The sequence below is a fragment of the Rhinolophus ferrumequinum genome, chromosome 2, assembly GCF_004115265.2.
Source record: "Rhinolophus ferrumequinum isolate MPI-CBG mRhiFer1 chromosome 2, mRhiFer1_v1.p, whole genome shotgun sequence".
In the NCBI taxonomy this organism is placed as follows: Eukaryota; Metazoa; Chordata; class Mammalia; order Chiroptera; family Rhinolophidae; genus Rhinolophus; species Rhinolophus ferrumequinum.
In genome coordinates this window covers 96,187,225-96,201,612 of record NC_046285.1, presented here as the reverse complement: position 1 = coordinate 96,201,612, position 14,388 = coordinate 96,187,225, and the positions used below count along the sequence as shown (strand labels likewise).

At 37.8% G+C, this 14,388-nt stretch overlaps 1 protein-coding gene across 7 annotated transcripts in view; it reads left to right on the top strand.

The window, feature by feature from the left end:
• GRIK1 (glutamate ionotropic receptor kainate type subunit 1) overlaps window positions 1-11,327 on the top strand; it is a 352,370-nt gene extending 341,043 nt beyond the window's left edge. For 2 of the 7 annotated variants that reach the window (XM_033087814.1, XM_033087809.1), the window contains 2 exons: window positions 10,355-10,441; window positions 10,846-11,327. In XM_033087814.1, the coding sequence (XP_032943705.1) occupies window positions 10,355-10,441; window positions 10,846-11,001 (243 nt within the window). In that variant the 3' untranslated portion in view covers window positions 11,002-11,327. Of the gene's footprint in view, window positions 1-10,354; window positions 10,442-10,845 lie in introns of those variants that run through there. The other 5 variants (XM_033087845.1, XM_033087823.1, XM_033087853.1 and 2 more) reach the window with 4 other exon arrangements.
• The last annotated feature ends 3,061 nt before the right edge of the window (window positions 11,328-14,388 follow it).

Genomic DNA, 14,388 nt, shown 5'->3' with positions numbered 1-14,388 from the left:
AGGAAAATTGGAATCCCACAAAGAATACATGGTGGGTAGAGTTTACGCCCTTAGGAAAATCATTTGCATGATATGATTATAAACCCATCTAAGGAAAATTATTTGCAAACACCACACTGCCTTTGACTAGTATTATGTTTTAGATGAGCCATCTGTGGTAAGGCAGCAAAACAATGAATCTCGATTAGTTTCCAAGCTCATGAGCCTTATCCTGTAAAGATCTACTTCCCAGGAAGCAATTTAAAAGTGGCCTGAACAGCCCTGAAAGGCAAAAGGAAAACAAAGCATTCGTAGTTCTTGTACTATTTTCTGTATATCTAACTGAGCCAAATGGCATTATTAATTAACTTTTACAGATAATGAAAAATTTCTGCTTGGTGCTGCAGTTTTAACTTTAGGAGTCATCTCATTAGGCTTTTCACAGTTATGAAACTTTATGTCCAGATGCACAAGCATATTAAAAACGTTTTTGCTCTCCAAATCCTCTCCATAGAGACAGATCTCACAGAAAATGGGATTCTCCTTTAAATTTTCCAAGACATTCTATTTGCAAAGATAAGGGCTTTCTTGTGATAGAAAACTGTCTTTACAGATGTGCTGTGTGCGTTCACACCCTACAGAATCTGAGCTTTGTAGGTGGCAGCCCAAATAGGGCTAATTGTCCCAACTCTACAACATGTTTCCATGTCACAATGTAGACATCCAGATACACACAAAAATAATGAGCTAGACCAGAGTAATGTAATGAAGTTACTGTAGTTCTTTCTATCATTTAAAACTTGTTAATTTAGCTTGAACAGCACTTTCTTTCTGCCCAATTTTTCAACTGAAGAAGAGTTTCAAACTTCAAATATTCAGATTTTTCAAGTTCACAAAAGAATGTTGCCTTGATCACATGGTCTTTACCAACTATAATTGCTAAGAAACACCCACCCTAAGTTGGTATTGATCTTTCCTCAGTGTCCTTTGGCACAGTACCCAGTGTTTCCAAGTGCCTTCAGCTTCATTTCTTCTGGAGTTTGATCACCTTATTTAACAAGTTATTTGCATAAGTCTCTTTTAATCAGGTTATTTCCCTAAGTGTGCAAAGAGGCTTTCCTTTGCCTGGAAACCCAAACATTCATCAATGAACAAAGAGTCCAGGAAACAGTTAACATCCATTTACAAGTATCTTTTCCAATGTACAAGTGGGCACTGTCTTATAAACCGGACAAAAGCTGAAAGACGTCTGTGGCCCATTGGAAAGGTGATTTGGTAATCACAAGCCAAGAATTCAGATGCCTGTGCTAAATGTCTGCGTGTCTGGGCAAATCATTGCACATCCCTCATTCTTACCACTTTTCTCATCTGTGGAATGAGAGGGTTGCATTTAAAATTCTCTTCCAACTATGGTATCTTTAAAGTCTAGTAGAAAACTGAAAGAAAACTATAGAAGTAATGCAGAAAAAAAAAAAAGCTTGGGGATTATATATATGTGTGTATATATATATGTGTATATATATATGTGTGTGTATATATACACATATATATATGCATATATATGTGTATATATATATATACACACATATATATATACACATATATATATACACATATATATACACATATATATATTATAAGCATATAAAATATATTTTTATAAATATATATGTAATCCCCAAGCTTTTTGTTTTTGGCATTGCTTCCATAGTTTTACTTTCTTTGAATTTTCTACTAGACTTTCAAAATTTATAAAAATATACAAATATATGTATTTAATAAGATTGTTCAGTTATCTCAGACATGTTAAATCCTTATTTCAGTAAAGAGAATTACCTTTCCTTGCTGGTACTTCAGCATGGAATGGAGTGCTCCAGACATAGGGAAAAAACAGCCATTATGACATCAAAGAATAAGAGGGTTCCCATCCAATTAATCATAAGCAATCATTACAAAGATCGTGAAGGTTATAGAAATAGAATCATTCTTGACTTTGATAAGCTTACAGACTAGATAAATACAATTTTTAAAATAAAAACCAAGGCATGTTACCTAAGAAGCTATTTGGAGCTATAGAACTGGTTCATTCTCAATCACAACCCAGAAAGTGGGAGATCAGCAGGACTGGAGTGCCCAGGAAAGGCTTTATTCTGTAAAAATATAAGTAATTCTGCTAAAGAGAGACAAAGGAAGACAAAGGAAAAGGATGATGCGCTTTTATTTTCCATTGCTTTAACCCTACCTTTTCTCCATCATCAAGCATCAAGGTTTTTATATGTACTACTTCCAAGCTAGAGATGAGTCAGACTCTTAGCTTTTGAGTTTTAAGTTGACTTTACAGGTTTGTAGCATAGACAAAAATCTTAAAAATCATGGCTTTCAACCTTAAGATCCAGGTGTTTTGTTGAATACGTTAGTTGTTTCAATTCAGAAAGTGTATCTAATTAGCAAGAGCCAAACCCAAAGGACCAACGTTGGGAAAATACATATTATAGTGTTTTCCTACCTCATTTTCCTATCCCTGACCAGTTTTTGACCATTAGGAAAGAAAGAAAAAATTGCAGGGAAGTCATGAGAGCTTAGATGCTACCCAAATACTTGAGAAGATGTCATGATCGTCCCTGAGACAAATCCCAACTGGGAGGGACAGGAAAATAGAAACTTCTGGAAAGTTCAGGGAGTCCAGAGCAGAAAATGCTATTCTTCAGCTACAGAATGTAGGCCAGGAGATGGCAAGACTTGTAGAAAAGCCTTACATCCCACCCTCTCGTGAATGGTAGAACAACCATGTCTAGGCAGTGAGCCTAGGAGTACCTTCACAGAGTCCTTCTCAAGCCCACAGCATCCCAGGGGAAGCATCTAGAAACCCCTGGCCCTTCCTGATCAACAGCCTTGTGGAAGGGCTGAGAGAATCAGTAAACTGGAAGACTGGAGATAGGAGTGGAAAAGACTAAATGTGTGGACTTCGTGTGGAGACATGATGGGACCACAGGCATCTCAGAGGACACGGCAGAGGTAGACAGCAGTGCACATGGCCTAGTAGGATATCACACCCCAGGGGAAGTCAAAAGGACAGAGGGCAGCCATGGACCAGCTGCTCCCACTATCACCAATGCCCCAACCCTCTAAAACCTCTTCTAAGCCCAGATGCCCCTGAGAAAGAAGAGAAGGAGAAGGGAGGTGGGGAGATACCTGCATTAACTGAGCCATAAGCCAAAAGAAAATTTAGTTGTAAATCAAAAGTGAGTTACCTTGGTTGACAAGATCTACTAGCAGATGGGGACCTCTAAGCTAAGGTGATAGCTTGAGTTTATAGCTTGAGAAAAATGTATACTTACTACATGTCGGCATAAGTTGGTACCCTCAAGGACTCTACATGTAGTACACACATACACTGTGGACAACTAAAACATCATATTAGCATCAATTTGCCTTGAGGCCAGGGCCATTTCTGCATGAGAAGGGGCATGAAGAGAATTTCTTGTAAGTTTATTTTTATGGCCCTCACAGCCTGTAAGTTGCTGAAAAGACCAGACCTGCTTTTCCATGAGGTGAGAAAAAGCCATTCCCCAAAATATCGTCTCAGACCTTCAGCTAAGAGCATTGGTCACGCACATGTGAGGCCAGTATTCAGAGGAAGTGTGTTCGTTCCAAGCTTGCAAACAGGACTGAGAGAGACTCAGGAGATACAGGGGAGCCAGAAAGAAGCCAGAGGATAGAGAAAAAAGTCACATTGGCCTCTGACGATGACTCCAGCGAGGAGAAAGGCACTGTGGGTACTTTGGATTGGCAGGCAAAACCACATTTTTGCCACTTTTAAGCAAGGAGAGCTGCTCACCTCCAGATAGGTGAGGCCCACCTGGAGCAGGAGCAGCTCTCTGCTCTGTGGCATGGGGGCCATTTTGCAGCCTCCACTCCCTTCTGTGCCCTTTATTGGGGAGGGAAGTTTCAGCTGTTTTTGAGCACCATTCAGAGGCCACGGGAGCCTCAAAGGACAGTGTCCAGAAGGCCCGATGATGGCCTCTGATGATATTTCTCCTCTCTAGTGACTGCTTCCTCCGAGAGTCTGGGACAGAGAGTGGGCACAATTTCTCTGTGTTCCCAGGTCCCCACATGTTTGCCTTATTCCACCCCATGGGAATTAATTTCAGAAGGGGCAGGCAAGGGCCCTTCTCAAGTATTCCTCAACAGGTAGGCTCTCCCCTCACCTGGTTGGACATTTTCCCTTGAAGGCAGACAGAACAGTCTTATCTTCACCCCCACCACCAATCCTAAATGCTGGGGCCTCAGGGCTCTAAAGCAAGCTTTTTCAATTCAAAGTGCCTTCTTCTTCCTTCTTTCAAACACCTGGCTTCCATAATTATTAGCTTCAAAGTCTGCAGCAGCTTCTGTAGATCCATAGAAGTCTATTTAAGAACTCAAAGCTGCAAATTTGACTCTTTCTTTCTTTCTATGTCATCTCTACCCTAAGGGCAATGTATATAAAAGCTCTTGCATCAACTTTAAAAGTGGGAAAAAGGATTGAGTTTCAGAAGAATTGGAAAAAGCACGTGGATTAATACCAAAACGTTACATTGCCTCAGTGTTAACCTCACTTTTCAAAGATTTCTGTGAAATTATCCCTAACATTAGAGGAGAATGAATGTATATATCCCTTTACCCCAAGAGGTTGGGGGGATAGCCAGCCCTGGGCAGTCCCCCTCAAGGTGAAAACTTTCTTTAAGAATTCTTAAAAATAAATTATATATATATACACATACAACACACACTCACGTCATTCCCCAATATACTTACATTTATTTTAATGGAATAAAAAAATTTCTAATGAAATCGTTAAATAAAGAAGAACCAAAGAAAGATGATCCTTGTGTATCCAGCGTCATCAAGTAACCCTCTGTCCCTCAGAGGTATATCTCTATGGTTTGAAGGAGCTCAGGTGGGAAAACAGGGAATTCTAGGGCATGCATTCATGCAAAGAATTAGAAGCTTAAATCTAGGACCTCAGAGGGCACAGATGTTGGCACTGCTCCAGGTGTGAGAGTGAAGATAAAATAGAGCAGAGAGGTAAAGGGACATAGAGATGGTGAGAACATGACATTAAAGGGAGCTCGGAAGAATGAGTTAGTGGAGTCTACGTGTTATAGTCAAAGGGAAGCCAGTGCTGTAGTGAGCAGTCAATTATGGAGAGCCAGATTAAAGCATCAAAGTTACAGGGAAAAGGACAGGCAAGGAATGGCTTCTGTGTCACAGGTGGGTATAAGCAATGACCACCCTTTGACATCCTAGTTCAGTGTCTAGACTTCCTCCTCCCTGAGATTTCTGGCACAGACTCAGGAGATGAGAATCAGCTTCCTCATTAGCTCTCAGGCACAATTCATCATAACCACTATTCTGGAAGCTAATAGGGTGGCTGACTCTCAAGCTCTCAGATGCTTTTTTTTTTTTTTAATTCCAAGGATGGCTGCATGAAAAATGGTCCAAGGATTATGAATGAATTCAGAAAACTGATAAAACCAGAGTAAATTGTACCCAAATCCTGAGTTTTGGAACACAAGAACTTCACCCTAAGAGGTGTACGCGTAGCTATTTCAAGAATCTCCTTCCTTCCTTCTTCACATAATTAGTGCGGGATCACTGAAGCCTGACCTATGCTCTTGGATCATCAGTTATTCTGTGAAGATGTAAAACACTGGTACAGATAGGTGACCAGACTTTCCAAAGTCTTAGAAAATGCATGAATAGAATTCTTCTGTCCTTGTTCCTTGAAGTTTCCTGACTCTACACCCAAAACATGTTGAACATTCTAGTTTGCTCCTACATTATTCCTCTGAATTTAAGAATGGTCAGAATGTGAATGCTTAGGCGTTCTTGTTAAAAAAAAAAAAAAAAAAAAAAAAAAAAAAATTCTGTGGAAGACTGTCTCCACAGAACTATGGCAGTAATTTGACCACAACAAGAAAATAACAGCTAGCAATAATAATCCCATTATTTCTCAGTAACCTATTCCTTGACATTCTATATTTTACTGAAAATGGTCTTTATAAAAAGACTTCAAAGCATAGCTTGCCTTAAAGTTTTACCAGGTCTATACATAAAATGAAAGATTTCACACCTATAAAATGAAAATATTATCCAAATCCTTCTGCCATGTGTAACATGGACATTTATTAGACAATGTCACAGAACTCTTCAAGTATCTTTAAATAAGGAGCCTAATAAAGTAGGGAGAAACTTATACAAAATGTAAGATTTGTATTATATTCATGGCTATACCAGAGCTTCTAAAAACTAGTTTGTCAGAAAAACCCTTACAGGTATGCATCCAAAGTAGTTCTCCTAAATATACCAGTGAATGAAAGCACTGAATACATAAATGTTAAATACACATGAGAAATCAGTCTGATATCCATCAATCTGATGCCAAGTTTGCAATATTATGAAAGCTGATCTCAGATAGCCTAGCCCGGGTTTTTTTCAATATTTTAAATTCAAATCAAATTCTTACACAGAGCTGTTCCGACAACTTAAAAAAAAAAAAATCATTCTCCTGCCCAGATTACTTTTTTCCTGAGTTTATTTTAGGTACAAAACAAGAAGAACTTGATTAGCTTCTCCCACCCCTTCCAGGCAATATTTGCAATACAAGGATGAAGAGTGTAAGGAGAGAAGATAATTTATGCTCAGGTTCACACTAGTACTAAGGAATCCAATATTTGGGGTTAATCCAAAGGAGGTGTCGTGCAGCCAGCAATTACAAAAAGAAACAAACTAGAGAGGAAGATAGCGATAAGCAAAGGAAAGCAGGAAAAGGAAGGAAAGGGGAGGGACACATCACAGGCACTGAAGAAGTGGAGAAGAGGATGACTTGCTCCAAAATAAACAAAAAGTCTTTCTCCTTTGGAAACCAAAATAGCTAAAGTTGTACTTTAGAAGTTTCAGTGGCAATCTATAGCAGATTAACTGCAGTTTCTCAGTTTCCTTTCTTCTATAAGAGAACACACACACACACACACACCACTTCATCTCTCTATCATCCTAGGGATTCATTGTACAGGTTCATAAGCACAGAGATGGCTATTTTTTTTAAATGACAAGGAACTGCAGTTTGTTTTCACTTGCTCCTTCTACTTGAGCACCTATCCTTCATGAGCAAGACACAAGCTGCCATAAAGCCTATTACTATATAAACACTAACATATGAAGGAAATGCCGGACAATTAAGTTCATGGACTTCCCACTGTGTAAGCACACAGTGGGAAGTTCGCGAACTTAATTGTCTGTCATATCTAAGGTGTGTGCTGGGTAAAAGAAGTAACAACAGGCATTGAAAATTCTGTTTTAAGTATGTATAGAACCTTCTTGAACTAAAACACGAATATATACAATTCATAGAAATTGGTGCATAGAAGGGCACATGATGGCTAATGTGATAGAAGTTTCAACTATTTTCACTGTTCCGCCCTTCTATTAAAAAAATGTCAGCAAGTGCCATAAATTAAAAATATTTTCAGCTATGTATAAAATACTACTTTAAAGAAAGGGAGTACTTACAACATATCGGGCATTGGGCTAAGTGTTTTAAATATATCAATCCAATGATCTTCATAATAGCCCCATGAAAAGGATTTTACTATCGCTTCCATTTTACAGATTAGAAAACTGAGTCCAAGAGAAAATAAACACCTTGCCCAATATAACTCAGCTACTAAGCAGCATAGCTAAAATTTAAACTCCAGCATTCTGACACCAGGGGCCAATTCACAACTATAAATCATGATCATATATGTATATCCATTAAAAAGGTAAACCCCACCCACCAAAGAAAGGTGGGAAAATGCAAGCTTTAAGGGAAATTTCCAATCTGCAAAGCACTTGGAGATGCTATTGGGGTAGCCTACCCCCAATTTTTCTTCCTCTAGAGAAAGGCAGCTAGGTGAAAATCATTATGTCGTATACTTTCTGATGAAAGTCGAATTTACGAATTTAAATCTTCATGCTTAAACACAATTTTTCTGTGATTCTATAAACATGAGGGAGTTCACGAAAACCAAGTGTAGAAATAGAAGCTTTGAAAAGCTACCATTAGTTTGATGCTTACTAAGAAGCTCAATATATATACATATATATACATATATATACATACACACACACACACACACAAACACACACACACACACACACACATATATATATATATATATATATATATATATATATATATATATGTTGTATGTCTCTTTAATCCTGAGATTTTAAAAGGCAAGTTGATTAATGAATAGAAGCCCCTCCTATGTCACTCTGTACCGAGCGATGACCTTCACCATTTCATTTCCTGTGGATATGAGAGTGTGTGGTTTACTTGAGCTAAGTGCTGGTGGGGCCGTAAAGGTCATCCATCTTTCCTCGTGACTAAAGGAAAAACTTGGAAGCAGAAAGGTCATTCCCAATATCTTGGCATTTTCTTTTTGACAACTGGAGACAAGGTGAGAATCAAAAAGAAATTATAGTTTGTGACCAAAGACAGAGAAACCAGACCACTGATAAAACTATATTTGTATTTGCTCTGACACTTGGCAGCAAGAAATAAATACTTGGGCTTAATCAAAAGACTAAAGATGGTTGTTGTATTTTAAGGCGATATAAAATTTGGAGGAGGATGTCGTTTTCAAAGAAACACTTAAGTCACGTGTTGTCAAGAGAAGATCTATGACTGTCTCTCTCTCCAAAATAGGAAAAGAAAGATTTCAACAAGCCCTCTCCTGGTTGTGTCTCCTACATGAGCCACACGTGGAGACTTTCTTTGGTTATTTCAATGTAAAATGAAGTGAAATGTCTAAAATCAAATGTCTGACAGTTCAAATAAAACATAAAGATATATTTCATAGAGAAAAGAATCTCTAGAAAAGTTCTTTATAGTGATTTAATGAAAAAAATCAGTCAAGGTGTAGGAGATTTCAAGTGAGAGCACTTAAGTTTGGGGAGTCAGATGGACTGACTTCAAATGTAACCGTTTCCTTTAAAGAACCATATTTCTTGGGCAAATGACTTTATATCTCCAATAGCAAATTTCCCCATCTACTATATAGTGGGCATAATAACTCCTTCCTTATGAGCTTGTTGAGAGGTTTATTTGCAGAAGTGTTTGCACAATGCTTGGCACTCTTTCCTTCACTCCCTCCCTTCCTTCCATTGTAATGATCTTACTGAAACCAGAAATGTCGTGTGCAAAGCACCCTTCTTCTATTGAAATGAACTTCTGAGTAAAGGTTGCAAAAACCCCAACCCAGCACTACCACAGTGACACTATAAAATATCCATTTGATCTTAGTGGCAACACATAAACTTCACATCACATAATGTTATAAAAATCATTATATTTCATTTGTGACATACTTGCTGTAACATTTTTTGAAGTGTAATTCATAGAAAACATTCCTGAATTTTTTCTTTGTGTTACATGACACCCCTCGCAATTCACTAAAGCCACCACTTACCGTTTGAAAGAAAATTAACATTTATGACCTGAATTTTCATTTTTTAGCACCATAGGAAAATGGAAATGAAATTCAGATCCTATAAACACGTATGTGTAAAATAGGCAAGAAGTCACATGCTACCCACGAGTGTTTTTAGAGCTATATGTCTGATAGGCCAATAATTTACATCTAGGATCTAAATATATATGTCTGGTTTTCAAATAAAGTAGAAAAATGAAAAATGCTACTTATTTAAACTACATCAACTCTTTTATGGAACGAAATGGAGTGTAAATTTTCCAAAATACATGTTGCACATTGAAATGCAAGGACCACACTTGACTTGGCACACACACAGGACACTAGTTTCTTCCTATCAGACGCTCCCAACCTAGACAACTCATCTAGTTACATGCTGTCATTTAACTTTCAACCATATTCATTTTGTGAGTTTATGATAAAGAAGTAATGCTTGCACTTCCATACACTTTACCAAACTCTTTGGTTTCTTTAGAGGATGTTTTAAGGGTAATCTCATCAAAAACAATACCACTTTAGAGGAATCCTCACAAACAGGAATTTATCACTTCAAAGATCTTATCCTGGCTGGAAGAAAGGACAGCAAATTATGTTTCATTATGCCATTTATATACTGTGCATGTGAATAGATGCAGTGTAACTGTAATCGACAAACACACATATATGCCATCTGCATATGTCTCACATTTTATAATCACAATTCCATTTTCTTTTTGTATTATGCCATCATCTTTGCTGTGCAGTTCAGTACCATATTATTTTCATTTCAACCACAGCTGCATCATTGCTGCTGCCAGATCTCTGTTTTCTGGAGAAAATATACAATTTAAAATTGTGTTTTTTTTCTTTTTTTTTATCAGAAAGGAAAGTCATCAAGAATTAGATTTTATTTTAGGAACAAAGTAAGGTTTCATGGGAGAAAAAAACAAAGCCTTGGTGTAGAGAAGGTTTGTTCATTTTCTATAGCATTCCTGAAGTGTCCGTATGCCTTGATCAACCTCTCAATGTTTGGGTCATCTCAATGGGGGAAATGACTTATTTTAACTCTATTTTGGTGTCTCGGCAAAGGTAAGTTGTCTATTTTGAGAGCCTACCTGGGTAGTTTTATATTATGGCTGTGAATGAAACCCCAAAATTTGCCCCGCTAACTTGTTGCCTCAGTTTCCCCAGTAGAAAAGGTGGGTGGCCAGCGGGTGGAGGAGGAGGTGTGGGAACTGGCCGGGAACTTACTTTGTGGCAGAGTTGCCTTATACCAATATCCTGTATTTATAAAAACCTAGGCAAGAGACAGATCAACGGAAGATGGAGACAGCTTGGTTAAACTGATGCTCTATTATTTCATGTTCTCCAGTGTCTCTCTTTCAATGCCATTATGGAAGAACTGGGAATCTCACTCAAAAATCAGAAAAAGTTAAAGAAAAAGTCAAGAACTAAGGGGAAATCTTCCTTCACAAGTATTCTTACTTGTCATCAGAGACGAACTCAGAGAAAAGAGACTGTGGCATGATTCAAGAAAACACCTTTACAGGAAGAAAATAGGAAGCTTCCAGGAAGAAAAAGGATATGTTCACCACAGGTTTTTTGGGAAAAGGATTTCCTACAAGTGTGTGACGTATTTCCATATATCTACATACATAACTCTGATTATGTATGTAGATATAAGAAATACAAAAGTTTAAAAAACTCACATAGATATTACTTGGAAAATGACACTGATCTTTTGAAATGAATTTGTATGCTCACTTATTTTGCCTTTTCTCTTTCATCCCAATAAACTGCTGTGTGAGCTTTCTAAATAATAATAAAACAACAGGGTTGTTTTTTTTCCTAGAACAATTTCCAGTGTTGGTTTGTTCCCCATTACCTGCTTCCGTTCACACTGTTTGCTTGCCAAGTGTCATCAGCTGTCAAGTTTGCTATTTTGATGCTCTCTCACCTGTTCAGACAGACAGAAACTCATTTCTACCTGAGTTTAAAAAAAAAAAAATACTTTGTTTATTCCAAATACCTAATTATTACAGTAAAGTGAAACCATTCATCTTTGTGTTTTAAAATCTAATTTTACAAATAATTTAAACTGTACTTGGAATGTCAGTGAGTATAAGATACAAGGATTCTAAAAAGGGAAAACTCATTCAAAAAGTAAAAGTGCCCACCATATTTTGGGTAGCATTTTCGCTTCTGAGGATACCATGATGAGGAAGGCTGAGATGGTCCCGTCTCTCTTACGTATTATAGTTTATAGTAAAATGAAAAAGAAAAACATTCTATTACTCGAAGCAGGATTAGCATTTCCTCAGTGCAAGTCAGAGCTGAGGGAACATGGAGGAGAAGTATTTCACCTGGGACTGAGCCAGGGAAACCTTCCTGGAGGAGACGGGGTAAGCAGCATATTTGAAGGCGCTGAAATATGAGAAAATAGGGCCAAAATGACAGAGGAAAAGGGAGTTGGAGTCGCTAAAACACAAGGGAATGCAATGGGGCTAGCAGGTAACAATCACCCTGGCTGAGAGTAGAGAAAGAATTGATGGAAAGAATGAGAGGAAGAAAGAAGGAGGTCATTTAGCAAGCTCTTTCAGTAAGTAACCCAGAGGGAGGCTAATAGAGCCTGGGGTTGGGGGAGGGGAGGAGAGGGAGGCTTAACTGAGGTGCTGAGGCATGGATTCACTGTATTAGGAAACAAAATGGGAAAGGAGCAGGCAATGGATCGATATTTCTTATAATTAAATCCCATTGGTTTCTGTAGGATTAGCCTATAACTAAAAGAAACTTTTAATCTACTCCCTTCAGAGTTTAAGTGCAAAAATATTTTCAGACATGAAAAGGAAAAAATAAAACACCTGTAAAATAGCAGTAACAGGTATTGGACAGATAGTGTTTGTGATTATAATAAACACCCAGATTTGGGATCAATCAGAATTTTATTCACAACAAAGAGAAGAGTGTAGTTCATAAAAAATGCATTAAGATGCCGGCATCAAAAACATACAGGTAGAAACATGATGAATCCACCTCGCTGAAGATGGACTAGAACGATAATATAGTAGAGGGGAAATGTAGTTTATTCAGTTCACTAAAAATTATACCAAAGGCATTCAATTTTACATTTTCTAATGTACCAGGAGAGTTTTTGCTCATTTCAGAAAATATTACTGTATCTTTTCACATACTGTTATAGTAATTTGTGGGAAAAGAAGTATATCAACACTTAATTATCTAAACTATATCGTGTGTCAACCTGTTTTATAGATAACCGCTTTCCTCATCACTTATTGATAACTGAATTTTCATCCAAGGTATATAATGCTTGCTATGAGTAACTTTGTTAAAAATATGTATCAAACTAGGCAAAACTGCAGAACAGAACTTTTTGTATCAACTACTAAACGTAGTACATAATCACCTTTTTTCCCCCTCAATATTTTCATTCTGAAAGCATATTTGGTGTACATACACATTCATATTTTCTCTGTGTGTCTCTCTGTATTAGGGTGAATAACAGAGTGAGCAAGTGAGTTTAGAGGAGAGAAAAAGAAGAAATTGCGGAATATCTGGAGCCTGGTCCAGAAAAATCCCTGAGAACAACCATTAATCTTTGAGATTTCCTTCCCTTCACTAAAGAACAGTGACTCATACACAGTTAGGTAGAAATCAATGGCAAAGTTAATGAAAATTAGATCTAACATTTATTCCTTTGGTAATTTCTTGATGCGAATAGGAAAAGGTGAAATATTCAGGAAGAGAGAGGGATATCAGTGTTGATTGAAAGATCACATTCACAGCGAAGATTTATTTTCCTTTCAAATTTCAAACCTGAGCCCCCCTTATCTGTAGTGTAAAGAAAAGGGAAGAGATACCATTCACTACTGACCCTGACCTCACACAGTTGCTGATAAATCTAGGGGCTCAGAGCTTGCAATTCTTAGCCTAGAAGAAGCTGGAAAGAGACAAATAAGGAGGGAATGGGTTAAAGGACACTAGACAAAGACAAAATACAGAGGATGCCAAAACAATGTATACACATTTTATGAAAGGAAACCCGTATTAAAATTGTAATAGTGTATACCGATAACAAAAGAAGAATACAAGTCACGTTTGACTTCTGCAATTACAAGAGGTGCTCAAAGTGGTTACCATCAGCGTGCAGACACTTCTGATGACGGTGAACTACTGCTTGAGCAGTGTCAACCAAAGTGTCCACTTGTATACATTTTTTTTTTGGCACCCCCGGTATATTTGACCAGCATCTCTTTTCTCTCTCTTAGCCATTACTGCTTTAACTCTTTACCTCACCTGAAAAGGACGACACGTGTCCTTAATCAAGAACTCCAGTGAGTGTTGTTTCAAAGAAGGAATAACGTAGTAATGTGTGTTCTGAGAAAGGTATTCCTAGGAGTTATCTAAGCAGTGTGATTTTTAGAGAAACATAAAGTCTACGAGTCCCAAAATGCATGGCCAACCAGTTTCTCCCCAGTGTCAAGGGGCCAATGCATTGGATAACAAACTGTATCCCACTTGCTCACGTCATTTATTAGTTGACAGCTCCAACATAGAGCAATGAGAGGACAGGCACTACCTCATCAAGGATGTCCAAGGGTGTGCCACAAGTGTACAGGGCTAGAACAAGCACGCCATGATATCTAAGGTTAAGGGAGTGTTAGAGAAGGTACCTAGTGGGGAAGGGAAGAGGTGATAAAAAGTGAGTCAGTACTTCAAATGCATACTCAGTGCTCAGTTTTGTGCAGGTCTAGTCTTGCATGTAGAATTTCTCTTGCAACTAGAAGAGAAATCTTTTCTAGTTACATTTCCTAAAATGTGGCTGTGTAGAGGAAAGAAGCAGGACAAAATAGGAACAGCAAATCCAGCAGAGCAAAGACATATATACTATATTTAC